The sequence below is a fragment of the Salvelinus namaycush genome, chromosome 24 (assembly GCF_016432855.1).
Source record: "Salvelinus namaycush isolate Seneca chromosome 24, SaNama_1.0, whole genome shotgun sequence".
NCBI lineage: Eukaryota > Metazoa > Chordata > Actinopteri > Salmoniformes > Salmonidae > Salvelinus > Salvelinus namaycush.
Genome location: NC_052330.1, coordinates 17,916,685 through 17,935,632, shown reverse-complemented (window position 1 = coordinate 17,935,632; position 18,948 = coordinate 17,916,685). Strand labels below are relative to the sequence as shown.

The 18,948-nt window shown below is 45.9% G+C and overlaps 1 protein-coding gene across 1 annotated transcript in view; it reads right to left on the bottom strand.

Annotated features, from left to right (window-relative positions):
• Positions 1-15,216: 15,216 nt before the first annotated feature.
• Positions 15,217-18,948, bottom strand: part of LOC120019038 (phospholipase ABHD3-like) — a 39,396-nt gene continuing 35,664 nt past the window's right edge. Inside the window, exons 11-12 of the mRNA XM_038962253.1 lie at positions 18,743-18,908; positions 15,217-17,711 (exon numbers count right to left, since the gene is read on the bottom strand). Coding sequence (XP_038818181.1) covers positions 17,506-17,711; positions 18,743-18,908 — 372 coding nt within the window. The 3' untranslated portion in view covers positions 15,217-17,505. The remainder of the gene's footprint in view (positions 17,712-18,742; positions 18,909-18,948) is intronic.

Here is an 18,948-nt window from a genome sequence, read left to right as displayed (position 1 = left end):
AACTGACAGACGGGTCAAAAGGTTGAATTTGGCAATAAACAGATCGGTTGGTAAGCACAGGTAAGAGTATTGTAGATGCCAATCCTCCACTAGCGTAGTTAGTTGTTGTTCCCTATGATCATCAAACAAGGGGTGTACAGAAACAGAGTGTTTTGGATCACAGTAGCCACCAAACATGTCCCCGTTACTGTACCTCTCCTTTAAGGATGATGTAGAACGTGTTGCCCTCTGCCCCCTCATGCACAATGACGTCATTGTTCTGGTACTTCACCTAAAAGAAACAACACATTTTATATGGGATTTGTATGTTAATGCTCTGGAAAAACGATATAGCATAGGAGAGGTGTGTAAAATGGCTGAGCACAAACCTCCTCCATGGAGTCAATGATCTTAGAGAGCTGAACGTCATTCAGGGTGTTCAGAGTCCGAGACCTGATAGGGAAGCATATAAGAGCAGAACTAGCAGTGTGCATGTGTGTGTGACCAAGAGAGTATGACCAAGTATGTAAGTCATGAGGTTAAGTGTGTAAACTCACGTCTTCAAGAAGCCCATTATCTGTTCACGTTTCTTCTTGGACTTGTTGGTCATGATGGTTCTGTACGTCTGTCTCTCCATACACCAGAGACTCACCACTGTTTTAGCTACGATGGGGAGTGAGGCGGACAATTTATTCATAACAACAAGCAATATTAATTTCAGCGCACACGCACAGTACAGACAGTACACGTAGTTAGTTATTGTGTACCACTCAATAGTCAAGTTCTATAGCATCTCACCTTTGACTGTGGCAGTGCGTTTGCAGTTATACAGAATAGCCAACTCTCCAAAGACATCCCCACAGGTCAGGGTTCGAAGGTTACGACCTGCTTGACTGACATATAGCTCACCCTCTGAATGTGGAGAAGGAGGGGAGAGGGGGGACATTGAGGGGTGAGGGGTTTGAGGGGTGAGGGTTATTGTTTAATTGGGAATAATAATCAGATATACAGTAGCAACACCGAGCAATGTTTTAGAGAAATTCACACATACCTGCAACGATGTACATACTGTCTCCCTCACTACCCTCCTTGATGACATCATTTCCTGGTTTGAAGTCGATGGCCACCAGGAGCTCCACCATCATGGTGATCTGCTCATCGTCAAGGCGACTCAGGAAGTCGTTCTTCTGGATGGCCATGACGATCAGACTTGTCTCGCTGCGGAAGGAGGCATCACACCACCATACAGTACTGGTGTCACATAACTCATGCATAGCCTTTGCCAATCATGCATAGCCCTAGCCAATCACCTGACGGTCTTCTTGACTTTGGTCTTCATGATCTCCAGCTGCTCCTCTGGGATTGGCTCAGGGGCCATGACAGCCGCTCGGCTCTTCCTGACCTCCGGTTCCCCTTCATTACTGCTCCTCTGAGCAGGGAACTCTGGGATATATAGACACCACACACAGGAAATTGGGGTTAATATACATGATGTTCTATGGTTAGTGATCTGACACAAAATGGCTGCCATTCGTCACCCAGGGGGTTGCCATAGTCACATGAATCCCCTTGCCTAGGTCATGGTAATGACTGTGAAGGTCCTGCAGCAACTTCTCCTTCTCCTGCAGTCTTCTCTCTGGAGGTGACAGGAGAGCATTGTATTGGTTGGGATAAATGTGTTTTAAGTCATGGTTGATTTCATGGCTGCAGTCTTTGTTGTGGTCAATCATGTTCATATGGTCTTGATCTAAGTTATGCTTGCGGTCATGGTAGTCATGGTCGTGATCGTACCTAGGTCCTTGTTGTGGTTCTGCAGCTCCTGGTTGATCAGGGTCTGTTTCTCCAGCTGCTGCCTCAGCTCCTCTACCTGGCCCTCCATGGCTGAAGGGAGAGGTGTAGGCATGTGAGAGGAGTCACAGGAAGGTAAACACATGAACATGAAAGCATACACATGAAATATAAGCACATTTGCACATTCATTCACACTCATAAAAGCTGCACAAAACATGCATGCACACACAAACAGTATGCCCAGTATCTGTCATTAAATTGGCACACAGTCAGTTCTCAGCGAGAGGTCTACACTGTGATCATGAATAATGGACACTAATGATGGGCTGCCAGCTAGGGGCACTGTGAATACTGTACCACCCTGGGAAGACATCTCATATAGAACCTGTTATCACTAACCCAAGCCTTGTTGGTCATTTATTGATGGTCACTACCACCTGCCAATATTTTGTGACTCTATTATATGCGTACCCCTGGTAGTCTCACAGGTCAGACAATTGTTTTGGGAATCGAAGCTACCTTTAGTGTGTGTGTGCAGGCATGAATTTAAACTGGTGCATGTCTTAAAAACACATCCACTCTCTCATGGTAGCACAACATGTTTGTGTTTCTTGAACGTGTGTGTCTGTGCATATACATGTAGCAACCCCCTCCAATGTCAATAATCTCCCTGGGCCTGGGAACACAGATCCTTGCTTGCATGTCCATGAGCACACACGCACGTATGGACACACACACCTATGAAGAAAAAATACTACCCAACTGATGTTTCCATTGACCAGTTAGCACTGATTGTGAGGGGCTTCACCATTTTAATTTCGTGGTCATTTAAAAACTGTTTTGGTCTCTGTTGACAGAGCACACATTTGTTGACAGAGCAAACAAAGCACAAGGTTAGCCTAGCAATTAGCTTAGCACACACATCCACATCATGTCAGCGATTAGGTGAATGGATAAGGCGGAGTCAGGCGCAGGACACAGGTATGAGTAATAACCAGAGAATTTACTCAAAAATTAAGCAATGTTCCAACAAGAAAAAACACAAATATCCAGAGCACAAAAATAACGAAACCACATGACAACGACAATCACGCACAAAACAGAAAGGGAAGCCAGAGTTAAATAAGGAACATTGATTATGGAATGGAAACCAGGTGTGTATAATGAAGACAAAACAAAACGAAAATGAAACATGGATCGGTGGTGACTAGAAAGCCGGTGATGTCGACCGCCGAACGCCGCCCGAACAAGGAGAGGGACCAACTTCGGCGGAAGTCGTGACACATCAATACAAACTGAGCCAGGGTCAGCCTAGCGCCCTCACTTCACGTGACCCCAATTACCTTTCCTTCACCCTGAACATTGGACAGGGCAGAGATTAGGCGTGGTGTTACAGATTCTAAAGTCACCCAGCAAACAACTAACAACAATATAGGAGATAAAGAGACTACATTTTCCACTCTGTAATTAAAGACAAAACTATTTCATTTCTAAATGGAATTGGTTAAATGTAAAGTGCATGTCAGTCATGTTGCAACAAACTACTTGCTGATTTTCACTTCAGGCTCTTCTTACCCATGACAATTAAGGTAGGGCAATTGTCAATAATATAGCTTTCTAGGAGTGCAGCCATTCTACAAAAACACTCAAATGGGACAGATTGGGATAATGACCTCCAATACCTGGGTTAACCATTGAGAAATGATTATCTCACATAAAATCTACTGGCCCCCAAGCCAGTCACTACAATCACAACTCGGCCGATTAAAATGAAATGCATGTTACTGCAACTGAGATCTGATGTAGCTCCAACAGGTCTCATTTTGGCTCAGAGACATTGATTCTACAAGGGAAAAGACTTCGGTCAGACTCACCTGTAGGCTGTGTAGAGAGGTGGGGTAGGAAGGAGCGTGAGTCTGCGTAGCTGCTACAGTTCCTACATGGATCTTCATATGAGGCTCAGGACCTTCCTCCAGCACTCCGTAAATCCACTGATACGGTAAAGTATTGTAGGTCCTGTATCAGGTTGTCTCCATCTGAAGGGGTAACTTGATCTAAATGCTCCTAGGCCACATGCAGAGTCCACTCATTTGTACAGACACAAACACACTACATTTACCTAATCCTGTATCTTTCCTCTCCCTCACTCCCCTCTTTTTGACCTCACCTAGGTCCCTCTATGCCTCTACTCTTACTGCTCTCTCTCTCTCTTTCCCTCTCTCTCTCCCTCTCTCTCTCTCCTTTTCTTCCTCTCCCTCTCTCTCCTTATCCGTCTGCTCAACAGCTCCAGAGTGTTGGATCATTAACCAGATCCCCGAGGCTCCTCCTATTACACCAGGTAGAGGAAGACGGGGGAACCAAGGAGGAGGAGGAACAGGAGGAATGACGGGTGAGGAGGGGGGGGGAGTAGGGATGGGTGGGGAGGGGGGTGTTTGAGAGGGCAGAGACTCAGGGAGGTTGATGTAAAGAGGGCCAGGGAAAAAGAAGATGGCGGTGAAGGGGGGAAATTAGGGAGGGCAGAGGAGTGTGGAACAGGGGGATGAAGGAGTAGTAGGAGAAAGGGATACTCCTCATACTCCTTCAAAACACCCATGAATACACAGGCCTTGACACAGGGGAAGGGAGAGTGGTTCCCACATGAAAAAAATACTATAGTATACTATGGTATAAATACTATAGTAATTACTGTAGTGTTTTTGTGGACTTTACTGCAGTATACTGTAGTATTTACAAGTAACTATAGTATAAATACTGTACTAAAACAAAACTGTAGTACTGTATACGATATTCAAATCAAATCAAAATGTATTTGTCACGTGCTCCGAATACAACAGGTTTACAACTTACAGTGAAATGCTTACTTACAGGCACTAACAAACAGTGCGATTTTAAAGTAAAAAATTGGTATTAAGTGAACAATAGATATGTAAAGAAATAAAAATAACAGTAAAAAGACAGTGAAAAATAACAGTAGCGAGGCTATATGCAGTAGCGAGGCTATATACAGGCACCAATTAGTCGGGCTAATTGAGGTAGTATGTACATGTAGGTATGGTTAAAGTGACTATGCATATATGATAAACAGAAAGTGGCGGTAGCGTAAAAGAGGGGTTGGCGGGTGGTGGGTGGCGGGACACAATGCAGATAGTCCGGGTAGCCAATGTGTGGGGGCACCGGTTAGTCGGGCTAATTGAGGTAGTATGTTATGAATGTATAGTTAAAGTGACTATGCATATAAGATAAACAGAGAGTAGCAGCAGCGTAAAAGAGGGGTGTGGGGTGGGGGGGGGGGCAATGCAAATAGTCCGGGTAGCCATTTGATTACTTGTTCAGGAGTCTTATGGCTTGGGAGTAAAAACTGTTGAGAACGCTCTGGTACCGCTTGCCATGCGGTAATAGAGAGAACATTCTATGACTGGGGTCTTTGAGAATTTTTAGGGCCTTCCTCTGACACCGCCTGGTGTAGAGGTCCTGGATGGCAGGCAGCTTAGCCCCAGTGATGTACTGGGCCGTACTGGGCCTCTGTAGTGCCTTGCGGTCGGAGGTCGAGCAGTTGCCATACCAGGCAGTGATGCAACCAGTCAGGATGCTCTTGATGGTGCAGCTGTAGAACCAATGTTGTGTCGTCTGCAAACTTAACGATGGTGTTGGAGTTGTGCCTGGCCACGCAGTCATGGGTGAACAGGGAGTACAGGAGGGGACTGAGCACGCACCCCTGAAGGGCTCCAGTGTTGAGGATCAGCGTGGCGGATGTGTTGCTACCTACCCTCACCACCTGGGGACGGCCCGTCAGGAAGTCCAGGATCCAGTTGCAGAGGGAGGTGTTTAGTCCCAGGATCCTGAGCTTAGTGATGAGCTTTGAGGGTACTTTGGTGTTGAACGCTGAGCTGTAGTCAATGAATAGCATTCTCACGATGGTGTTCCTTTTGTCCAGGTGGGAAAGGGCAGTGTGGAGTACAATAGAGATTGCATTATCTGTGGATCTGTTTGGGCGTTATGCAAATTGGAGTGGGTCTAGGGTTTCTGGGATAGTGATAGGTTGATCCCAGGATGTGTCACAGTCGGCCGTGACCGGGAGACCCATGAGTCAGCGCACAATTGGCCCAGTTAAGCGAGCAGTGTGTCAAGAAGCAGTGCGGCTTGCAGGGTTGTGTTTCGGAGGAGGCATAGCTCTCAACCTTCGCCTCTCCCCAGTCCGTACAGGAGTTACAGTGATGGGACAAGTCTGTAACTACCAATTGGCTATCATGAAAAGGGGTTAAAAGTACACACACACAAAAAGTGTGGTGTTTTTGCGGACTATAGTGTTTTTGCAGACATTACTGTATGATTTACTATAATATCCTATAGTACACCACAATATTCTATAGTAAGTACTACACATGATCGAGGGATACTACAGTGTGTAGGAAGGGATAAATTGTGGTGTAGATATTGGGGGGTACAAACAGTAGATGAGGTTCCAGGGGGTCCTCCCCCGAAAATCTTTTTGAAACTTTTTCTGCAATTCTACACAGTTTGACATGACTTATGGGTATCTCTTGATGGGTATTTTGAGGGGTACAGTTGAAGTCGGAAGTACATACACTTAGATTGGAGTCACTAAAACTCATTTTTCAACCACTCTACAAATTTCTTGTTAACAAACTATAGTTTTGGCAAGACGGTTAGGACATCTACTTTATGCATGACACAAGTCATTTTTCCAACAATTGTTAACAGACAGAATATTTCACTTATAATTCACAGTATCACAATTCCAGTGTGTTAGAAGTTTACATACACTAAGTTGACTGTGCCTTTAAACAGCTTGTAAAATTCCAGAAAATGATGTCATGGCTTTAGAATGTTCTGATAGGCTAATTGACATACATTTGAGTCAATTGGAGGTGTACCTGTGGATGTATGTTACGAATCCCGCCGAGGATGGTGCCTCTTCCCGTTCGGGCGGCGCTCGGCGGTCGTCGTCTCCGGCCTACTAGCTGCCACCGATCCCCTTTTCTGTTTTCATTTAGGTTTGTCTAATTGGTTACACCTGTTTTGTGTTTAGGGTAGGGGGTTATTTAAACCCAGTTGGCCCGCCGACTTTTGTGCGGGCTTGTTATTCTGTTTGTTGTGGTGGTGTTTTTATATAGTGGATTCTGTCCTAATTTATGTTGGACTGTATTTTTTTGACGCGCCCTTTGTTGTGTGGCGTAGCCGTCTCATAGATTATTTCTGGTTGAAATAATAAATTTCCACTTGCTCAGAATTACCCTGCTCTCTGCACCTGACTCCTTCATTTCACCATCGGAATTGTGACAGAAGCCCGCACCAAACCATGGAGTCAGCAGAAGCAGCAACCACCCCTCTTCCATCGATGGAGGAGCGTGTCCTCCATCACACCGCCGTTCTCCATCGGATTGGGTCGGCGATGGACATGATGATGGAGAGGATGGAGCGATGGGAGAGGAGTGGTTTCCCGACGTCTACCCCAGCTCCTTCACGGACGTCGCAACCTACTCCTTCCACGTCAGCGGCTGGTTCAGGCGCGTTGCGTCTCGCGCTCCCGAGGGAGTACGACGGAGCGGTGGCTGGGTGCCAGGGATTTTTGCTCCAGTTGGAGCTCTACTTGGCTACTGTTCATCCGACTCCCTCGGGAGAGGAGAGTGTTAGCCTCCTCATCTCCTGTCTGACGGGTAGAGCCCTGGAATGGGCTAACGCGGTCTGGAACGGCCCAGACTCGGTTCGAGACCACTACCCGGAGTTCACCCGCCGCTTTCGGGCCGTATTTGACCACCCTCAGGAGGGCCGAGCGGTGGGTGAGCGACTGTTCCACCTCAGACAGGAGACGAGGAGTGCGCAAGACTTCGCGTTGGAGTTCCGGACCTTGGCTGCTGGTGCGGGGTGGAATGACAGGGCCCTGATGGACCATTACCGATGTAGCCTTCGGGAGGACGTCCGTCGGGAGCTAGCTTGTCGGGACACTACACTCTCCCTCGATGAGCTTATTGACATGTCAATACGTCTGGACAACCTGCTAGCTGCCCGCGGGCGTTCAGAGGGGGTCCTGTCAGTTCCACCTCCCAGCCCTCCCGCTCCAACTCCGATGGAGTTGGGAGGGGCTGCATCTAGGGGGGCCGGAGGAGGTGGCTTCTCTTGCACCTATTGTGGCCGAAGAGGACACACTTCGGACCGGTGCTGGAGGAGTGCCTCTGGGAGTAGAGATGGCAGGCGGAATACTTCTCGGCCACCCCAGGTGAGTAGGCACAAGACTCACCCAGAGCTTCCTGTCGGTCACATGTTTTTGGTTATTTTTTTCCCTGCGTTTTTCCCCTCTCTCCAGCATAAGGCGCTAGTCGACTCAGGCGCAGCTGGGAGTTTTATGGATCGCGGACTCGCCCGTAAGTTGGGTATTCCGCTGGTGCAAATAGACCCACCTTTCCCTGTGCACTCCTTAGATAGCCGACCGTTAGGGTCAGGGCTGATCAGGGAGGCCACGATTCCGCTGGACATGGTAACGCAGGGAGATCATAGGTAGCAGATTAGTTTCTACCTTATTGATTCACCTGGGTTTCCAGTGGTGTTGGGGGTTCCCTGGCTAGCCATTCACAATCCCCTCATTTCCTGGAGACAGGGAGCTCTTCAGGGGTGGTCAGAGGAGTGTTCAGGTAGGTGTGTGGGAGTTTCCATCGGTGCCACGTCGGTGGAGAGTCCAGACCAGGTTTCCACTGTGCGCATTCCCCCAGAATATGCCGATTTGGCTATCGCTTTTAGTAAGAAAAAAGCGACCAAATTACCACCTCATCGACGGTGGGATTGCGTGATAAACCTCCAGGAGAACGCTGCACTTCCCAGGAGTCACGTGTACCCATTGTCACAGGAGGAGACGTTGGCTATGGAGACATATGTCACGGAAGCTCTGAGACAAGGGTTCATTCGGCCCTCCATGTCACCCGCCTCCTCGAGTTTCTTTTTTGTGAGAAAAAAGGAGGGAGGACTGTGTCCGTGCATTGATTATCGAGGTCTCAATTCAATCACAGTGGGATTTAGTTATCCGCTACCTCTCATCGCTACGGCGGTGGAATCATTCCACGGAGCGCGTTTTTTCACAAAACTGGACCTCAGGAGCGCGTATAATCTGGTGCGTATTCGGGGAGGAGACGAGTGGAAAACAGCGTTTAGTACCACATCAGGCCACTATGAGTACCTCGTCATGCCGTATGGGTTAAAGAATGCTCCAGCCGTCTTCCAATCCTTTGTAGATGAGATTCTCAGGGACTTGCACGGGCAGGGTGTGGTAGTATATATTGATGACATCTTGATCTATTCTGCCACACGCGCCGCGCATGTCTCCCTGGTGCGCAGGGTCCTTGGGCGGCTGCTGGAGCATGACCTATACGTCAAGGCTGAGAAATGTGTGTTCTCCAAACAAGCCGTTTCCTTCCTGGGTTATCGCATTTCCACCTCAGGGGTGGTGATGGAGTGTGACCGCGTTAACGCCGTGCGTAATTGGCCGACTCCGACCACGGTAAAGGAGGTGCAGCGGTTTTTAGGGTTTGCCAATTACTACCGGAGGTTTATCCGGGGTTTTGGCCAAGTGGCGGCGCCCATTACCTCACTGCTGAAGGGGGGGCCGGTGCGTCTACGATGGTCGGCCGAGGCAGAGGGAGCCTTCAACCAGTTGAAGGCACGGTTTACTGAGGCTCCCGTGTTGGCGCATCCGGACCCTTCATTAGCGTTCATAGTGGAGGTGGATGCGTCCGAGGCTGGTGTTGGAGCCGTGCTATCACAGCGCTCGGGCACGCCACCGAAGCTCCGTCCCTGTGCTTTCTTTTCTAAGAAGCTGGGTCCGGCGGAGCGGAACTATGATGTGGGGGACCGGGAGTTACTAGCTATGGTAAAAGCCCTGAAGGTGTGGAGACACTGGCTTGAGGGGGCTAAATACCCTTTCCTCATCTGGACTGACCACCGCAATCTGGAGTATATCCGAGCGGCGAAGAGACTGAATCCGCGTCAGGCTAGGTGGGCCATGTTCTTTACACGCTTTAGATTTACGATCTCTTATAGACCAGGTTCCCTCAACACTAGGGCCGACGCGCTGTCCCGTCTCTATGACACCGAGGACCGGCCCATCGATCCGACTCCCATCATTCCAGCCTCTTGGCTGGTGGCCCCGGTGGTTTGGGAGGTGGACACGGACATCGAGCGGGCGTTGAGGGTAGAACCTGCGCCTTCTCAGTGTCCGACTGGCCTTACGTACGTACCGCTTGGTGTCCGTGATCGATTGATTCGGTGGGCTCACACACTACCTTCTTCGGGTCATCCGGGGATTGAGAGGACAGTGCGGGGTCTTCGGGGGAAATACTGGTGGCCCACCTTGGCTAAGGACGTGAGACTCTATGTCTCCTCCTGTTCGGTATGCGCTCAGAGTAAGGCTCCTAGGCACCTACCGAGAGGGAAGTTACAACCCCTCCCGGTTCCACAACGGCCATGGTCTCATCTCTCGGTAAATTTTCTGACTGATCTTCCTCCATCTCAGGGGAACACTACCGTTCTGGTCGTTGTGGATCGGTTCTCTAAGTCCTGTCGTCTCCTCCCATTGCCTGGTCTCCCTACGGCCCTACAGACTGCGGAGGCTCTATTTACCCACGTCTTCCGGCATTACGGGGTGCCGGAGGACATCGTATCTGATCGAGGTCCCCAGTTCACGTCCCGGGTGTGGAGGGCGTTTATGGAGCGTCTGGGGGTCTCGGTCAGCCTCACCTCTGGGTATCACCCCGAAAGTAATGGGCAGGTGGAAAGAGTGAACCAGGAAGTGGGTAGGTTTCTGAGGTCGTATTGCCAGGATCGGCCAGGAGAGTGGGCAAGGTACGTCCCGTGGGCAGAGTTGGCCCAGAACTCACTCCGCCACTCATCTACGAACATGTCGCCCTTCGAATGCGTACTGGGGTACCAGCCGGTCCTGGCTCCGTGGCATCAGAGCCAGACCGACGCTCCTGCGGTGGAGGAGTGGGTACAGCGCTCTAGAGAGACCTGGCGGGCAGTCCAGGACTCTCTCAGGCAGGCCAGTGAACGGCAGAAGAGGAGCGCTGACCGCCACCGCAGTGAGGCCCCTGTGTTCGCACCAGGGGACAGGGTCTGGCTCTCGGCCCGAAACCTGCCCCTCCGCCTGCCCTGCCGGAAGCTGGGGCCGCAGTGTGTGGGGCCATTTAAAGTCCTGAGGAGGATAAACGAGGTGTGTTATAGGTTACAACTTCCTTCTTACTATCGTATTAACCCCTCGTTTCATGTGTCTCTCCTCAGGCCGGTGGTAGCTGGTCCCCTTCAGGAAAATGAGGTGCCAGAGGTCCCTCCGCCCCCTCTTGACATCGAGGGGTCCCCGGCGTACGTGGTACGAACTATCCTGGACTCGAGACGCCGGGTGAGGGGCCTGCAGTACCTCGTGGACTGGGAGGGGTACGGTCCGGAGGAGAGATGCTGGGTACCGGTGGGGGACATTTTGGATCATTCCCGCTTGAGGGACTTTCACCGCCTCCATCCGGATCGCCCTGCTCCTCGTCCTCCGGGTCGTCCTCGAGGCCGGGGTCGGCGCGCTGCGGGAGCCGCGCGTCGGGAGGGGGGTACTGTTACGAATCCCGCCGAGGATGGTGCCTCTTCCCGTTCGGGCGGCGCTCGGCGGTCGTCGTCTCCGGCCTACTAGCTGCCACCGATCCCCTTTTCTGTTTTCATTTAGGTTTGTCTAATTGGTTACACCTGTTTTGTGTTTAGGGTAGGGTGTTATTTAAACCCAGTTGGCCCGCCGACTTTTGTGCGGGCTTGTTATTCTGTTTGTTGTGGTGGTGTTTTTGTATAGTGGATTTTGTCCTAATTTATGTTGGACAGTATTTTTTTGACCTCAGAAAAAAATTGTAGACCTCCACAAGTCTGGTTCATCCTTGGGAGCAATTTCCAAATGCCTGAAGGTACCGCGTTCATCTGTACAAACAATAGTACGCAAGTATAAACACCATGGGACCACGCAGCCATCATACCGCTCAGAGATGAACGTTCTTTGGTGCGAAAAGTGCAAATCAATCCCAGACCTTGTGAAGATGCTGGAGGAAACCGGTACGAAAGTATCTATAAACACAGTAAAGCGAGTCCTGTATCGACATAACCTGAAAGGCCACTCAGCAAGGAAGAAGCCACTGCTTCAAAACCGCCATAAAAAGTCAGACTACGGTTTGCAACTGCACATGGGGACAAAGATCGTACTTTTTGGAGAATTGTTCTCTGGTCTGATGAAACAAAAATAGAACTGTTTGGCCATAGTTGTCACGTTCTGACCTTTATTTCCTTTGTTTTGTCTTTATTTAGTATGGTCAGGGCGTGAGTTGGGGTGGCCAGTCTATGTGTGTATTTCTATGTTTTCCTATTTCTGTGTTTGGCCTGATATGGTTCTCAATCAGAGGCAGGTGTTTTGTGTTGTCTCTGATTGGGAACCATATTTAGGTAGCCTGTTTTGTGTTGGGTTTTGTGGGTGGTTGTCTTCAGTCTTCGTGTGTCTGCACCAGACAGAACTGTTTCGGTTTTTCACATTTGTTGTTTTTTGTATTTTGAGTGTTCACTTTTTATTAAACAATTACCACGCTGCACATTGGTCCTCCGATCCTTCTAACTTCTCCTCCTCTGACGAGGAGGAAGACGAAAGCCGTTACAATAGTGACCATAATTATGTTTGGAGGAAAAAGGGGGATGCTTGCAAGCCGAAGAACACCATCCCAATCATGAAGCACGGGGGTGGCAGCATCATGTTGTGGGGGTGCTTTGCTGCAGGAGGGACTGGTGCACTTCACAAAATAGGTGGCATCATGAGGGAGGAAAATTATGTGGATATATTGAAGCAACATCTCAAGACATCAGTCAGGAAGTTAAAGCTTGGTCGCAAATGGGTCTTCCAAATGGACAATGACCCCAAGCATACTTCCAAAGTTGTGGCAAAATGGCTTAAGGACAACAAAGTCAAGGTATTGGGGTGGCCACAAAGCCCTGACCTCAATCCTTTAGAAAATTTGTGGGCAGAACTGAAAATGTGTGTGCGAACAAGGAGGCCTACAAACCTGAGTCAGTTACACCAGCTCTGTCAGGAGGAATGGGCCAAAATTCACCCAACATATTGTGGGAAGCTTGTGGAAGGCTTCCCAAAATGTTTGCCCCAGTTAAACAATTTAAAGGCAATGCTACCAAATACTAATTGAGTGTATATAAACTTCTGACCCACTGGGAATTTGATGAATGAAATAAAAGGTGAAATAAATCATTCTCTCTACTATTATTCTGACATTTCACATTCTTAAAATAAAGTGGTGATCCTAACTGACCTAAGACAGGGAATTGTTACTAGGATTAAATGTCAGGAATTGTGAAAAACTGATTTTAAATGTATTTGGCTAAGGTGTATGTAAACTTCCGACTTCAACTGTATATGGAGGACGATTTTGAAAACACAATGTAAGTGGAACGATAAGTTAAATGACCTCCAACTAGTGGTGAAAAAGTACCCAATTGTCATATTTGAGTAAAAGTAAAGATATCTTAACAGAAAATGACTCAAGTAAAATTGAAAGTCACCCAATAAAATTCTACCTGTGTAACTATAGTTTTAAAGTATTTGGTTTTAAATATACTTAAGTATCAAAAGTAAATGTAATTGCTAAAACTTAAGTATCAAAAGTCAAATTAAAAGTATAAATAATTTAAAATTCCTTATATTAAGAAAACCAGATGGCACTATTCTTGTTTTTTATTTATTTACAGATAGCCATAACTGACAAACGAAGCATTTGTGTTTAGTGAGTCCACCAGATCAGGGGCAGTAGGGAGGACCAGGGATGTTCTCTTGATAAGTGTGTGAATTGAACATTTTTCTTGACCTGCTAAGCATTCAAAATGTAACAAGTACTTTTGGGTGTCAGGGTAAATGTATGGAGTAAAAAGTATATTATTGTCTTTAGGAATGTAGTGAAGGTAAAAGTTGTCAAAAAGAAAAATAGTAAAGTACAGATACCCCAAAAAGTATTTTTCCTTAAGTACTTTACACTAAAAATAAACTTGGTGTTTGTTTATTTGGTCCATTGCTGATATAGTTCCACATCTTTTTTGCATGTCAGCAATCAAGTTTTCAAGATAAATAACTTTCACGATAGAGAAATAGAGCCGGTATGATGCATAACGCAGCCTTATGTGATGCAAAATGCATCATACCAGCTGTATTTCTGTATTTTGAAAGTTATACATCTTGAAAACTTGATTGCTGACAAGCAAAACATTTAAGGACTATATCAAAAGATGGTTTTAACTAAAATGTTTTTGAAGGAAAACTATTCCACTCATATTGTAATTAATTATAGGTCATATTTTAAAGAAATCTGTAAACACTGGACTGTGCTTACCGTTCTCAGCGTCCATCAAAAACAAATCCGGTGAAATGACGCCAACACATACTGGAGGAGTTACTGGCTAGCTACAACTGGCTAGTTTAGCTAACAAACTGGCTACAGAGAAAGAGGAGGAATGAAAAGATTTTTGTTTCCAAAGTCCACCTTTAAAGATCATTTCTTGCAATTCTACACATTTTGCCATTGCCTATGACCTGTTCTTATGCTATCTGGGAGATCCCTGACCTCCAGGGACTTTTTATTTAACTAATACATGATTGTCCCCCATACCCCGTGGAAACCTATGGTGTGTAGTATATTATTCTACAATATACCACTGTACAGTTTACTATACAATTCTATAAAAGCACTGTAGTATTGTATAGTAAATTGTGTTTTTTCATGTGGGCTAAAACAGATTAATACCCACATTGTATCAGCACTAAAATGTGCCAGAGCAGGTTTTAAAGATGGGAGTGATAGAAGAGTCAAAGTTACAAAAAACACCACAAGTGACTTTCAACCACCAGTTTCAACCAGCAGAAATGTGCGTTTGTCGTACAATAAACAGATTAGATTTATGCCGAGAGGAAAACAAGAGGTGGAAAAATCTCCCCCTACTTCATCAGGTGCTGTTTCCACACAAAGCCACTGTGCAACCATTGGATCTTTTCCAGCCCAGCATCATTAAAGTAATCTAAATGAGGCTGAAGGGTTCACATTGTGAGTGGGGATTTTTATTGTCTTAAGTTAATTATTGATACCCATCCTGTTAATCAATTTCTACATGTAACTACATTAATGACCTGAGTATGGCTCCAAGATGAGCGGTTTAGACCTGGAGCACCAACAATAACAGTTCTTAGTTTTACCACTGAGACCGACACAGTGGTATAATAAAGACAACCAAACAAACTAAGGTGAATTGCTGCTCTTATTTGAGATAATTACAGCAATGATTAAGATAAAGTCAGATATGTCTAGGAAATTAATAATTAACATCCTCTTTACCTGGGAAAGCCCCCTATGACTGAATATTGACAGAAACAACTGTTTGTGTTTTTATTAAGGAATACAGATCAAATATTTAAATTAGTGGCATGGTAACAACAGAAAAGGACAAGGGAAGGTCACAAAAAAGTTACAATAGATTATTATTGCCATCACATTATCATTGCAGTGCAGCAGGTATAGTGGTCAGTCAGTGTATGTTGGGCCTTCTTCCCAAGGTCCAGGCCGTCTTGTGCCAGCGGATGTTATTACTGAGTAATAACACAAGTATGTATAATAGTTAATAGGGTGGTGATGGGAGAGGAGGGTACTGCTGGTGATCGTCATGGCAGCGTCATTAAAACATCACATCATCTTCCTGTTTTACCGTAACTACTTTAGCAAGATAAACAGACAGACATAGTTGATCCATTGTCATGAGACGCATTGTGCAATATTACCGATAACTGTTACATAACCACAAGACATTCTGTATAATATAGTCCATAATCATAAAACAGATTTACTCAAACTTTTACAATTGTGTGCAAATTTCAAACAAGTCAAAGCGTGAGACAATCATCCAGAACTAAGAAATAAAGTCAAATGTGAGCTTTCCCTAGGTTTAAACCACTGAGTTGTCACACACCCTTGTACCCACATTGAATTAAATAGTTTAGTCCTTGGGAAAGGTCAGAGCTTACACGGCATCTTAAATGTGATAATAATTTAGGCAGTCTCAGAGCTTTATGTGTGCATCCTCAGTTGAAAAAAATACTGCAAATCAAATAAACCAAAAATCACAAGAATAATTATCAAACATAGGCTGGATTTAAAATAGCATAGCTAGTATAGTGGTACTGGTCCAAATGAAACAATCAGGGGTTTTACACTTGTATTTGTAAACCAAGAGAGGACAGCCAGCAGACATTTCTGATAGCAATTTGCTCTCCTTTACCTTAGCATGTCTAGCCTAATGTGTACAGTACTTTATAGACAAATAAAGATATAGATTTTCTGTGTCATATCATGCACATGAATGTATACAGGACTAAGCTGTGTTGTGGAATGTGTGGGAAACCCCAGATTGTTTTGAAATGGAATTGTGAAAAACTTCATCATAGACTTCCCAACTTGGGTTTGGATGTTGCAAGAAAGTCAAAAACAATCTCCAACATTTTTGATGATAAAAATACTACTTTGTCAAACACACTGTCCGGGCTGAGATACGACCAACGCTAAGGCAAGTCTTAGACAGCTTGCATTTTATACATTATCCGATATAGCCTTTGCACAGATACGTAATACATACTGTGTATATTTTATAACAACATTCCTTCATGTTCAAAATATTTTATCTGTTCTCTTTATGGTGGAATCAGATGATGTCAAAATTCAATTTCAGTTCAGTCAAATCTGGACGTGAATCAAAATTCCAATTCAATGAAAAAAATCCTAATTGAAAATAAATTGCACTTCCACTTAACTGGAATTTCAATTATCTCCTAAATTGAAATTTACTTGACCAACATGATAAAGAATTATTAACTGCAGTACGTTATACATAGACATTTCCATGTATTTTATTGTGTATGCTAACCACTATTACAATCACTTAACCATATATATATATATATATATATATATATATATATGAGAATAAAACCCAAGTAGCTTAAAAACAAGATTAAAAGATTAACTTTCCATTCAAGTTTTTCCAGTATTTGTGTGTTGTGCGATAAGCTAAGTATATTCTTCAAACATAATCAGTTGCTTTAGTCATAATTAAACATCAGTTCAAGGGGAAATATTTTAAATTATTGTTTCCCTTTGTCTTTTTGAAGACTGAATACGAGTGATCTATTCATGTCCTTGTTTACATCGTCTATGACATAGGAAATAGTAAGGGTGAAATTCAAAAAGTCAAAAAGGGAGGGGGTGCTTATATTTGTCTTGTTTCACACATGTACAAGTGTGTAACCTGTACAGTGTGTGGTGAAATGGGTGTGTCATTCTGCATATCCCACTCACCCTGAGACACCCTCGGAGAGTAGGGTGACGGCTTGTGTGCCAGATTAATTTCAACAGTAAGTCATTTGAAACACTAAACTTATAAAGAGTTACTGGCTTTAAGACCAGATATTCTCATTCTGTGTGTAGTAATATAAGGCATCAGTCTGTAAGTCCCTACCTACATGATGTCAGTGTCTATTGCATTAAGCTCTGTCTGATTGGTTGACGGATAAGCACCTTAGATGAAAAAGAAGAGAGGGTGGTAGTGCCGGTGAGACTAATCGGTCAGTCCCAGAACAATCAGGACCTAATCACATGACCAGGGTGTCTGAGGTCAATCCAGAAGCTCTTCCTTGATGCTGCAGGCCCCTTTGAGGTCCCCAGGGTGATCGAAGGCTGCCTGAATGAACTGGCCGAACAGGCGGTCCATGTAGCCCTCCCCACGCGGGTAAAGGCCCTCCAGGTAGCCTATATGTCCGCCGTGGGACGTCACCAACAGCGCTACGTTAGGCAGGCGCTTGGCTAGGGCCACCGGGAGAGCTGAAGAGAGAGAAGAAGAGAAAGGGAGTGAGACAGAAGGAGGAAAATTTCAGTTTGAAGCATTCAGATGAAGACCAACATCTTCCTGTGTCTGAGAGAACGTGAGAGACAGACAGATATTTGGGTTGCAATCACACCAAGGCTAGACCGGTGGAATTCTCTCCTTTGGTCTGGAGTCCAAATTTGAGATTTTTGATTTCTACCGCCGTGTCTTTGTTCATTGCTCGTGTTTCTTGGCCCAAGCAAGTTTCTTCTTATTGGTGTCTTTTAGTAGTGGCTTCTTTGCAGCAATTCGACCATGAAGCCTGATTCACACAGCCTCCTCTGAACAGTTGACGTTGAGATGTGTCTGTTACTTGAACACTGTGAAGCATTTATTTGGGCTGCAATCTGAGGTGCAGTTAACTCTAATGAATTTTTCCTCCGCAGCAGAGGTAATCTGGTCTTCCTTTCCTGTGGCGGTCCTCATGAGAGCCGTTTCATCATAACACTTGATGGTTTTTGCGACTGCACTTGAAGAAACTTTCAAAGTTCTTGAAATGTTCCAGATTGACTGACCTTCATGTCTTAAAGTAATGATGGACTGTCGTTTCTCTTTGCTTTTTTGAGCTGTTCTTGACATAATTTCTATACCATAAGCCGCCGTACATCCAACCGGCCTCACAACCGCAGACCACGTGTATGGCGTTGTGTGGGGGAGCGGTTTGCTGATATCAACATTGTGAACAGAGGGCCCCATGGTGGCGGGGGGGGTGACATCCTATGACGGTACCACGTTGAAAGTCACTGAGCTCTTCAGTAAGGCCATATTACTGCCAATGTTTGTCTATGAAGATTGCATGGCTGTGTTCTCGATTTTATACACCTGTCAGCAACGGGTGTGCCTGAAATAGCCAAATCCACTAATTTGAAGGGGTGTCCACATACCTTTGTATATATGATAAACGTTAAGGGCTGCTTCCAAAATCTAAATAATTACCATCTATACCCCAGGCCCTATCCCATCTCCCTCTGACCCAAGCAGTACCCACCATGTTTGGGGGAGAAGGGGTCGTCGGCCGCATTGAGGCAGAGAATGGGCACTGTCGTCCTGGGAAGCTTGTAGTTTGGGCTGGCCTCCTGGTAGTAGTCCAGACAGGACTTATAGCCAAACATGACCGACGTGTAGCGCTCGTCAAACTCCCGGATAGTACGTGCCTGAGAGGGTAAACACACAGGAGCGTAGGGAGAGTTAGAT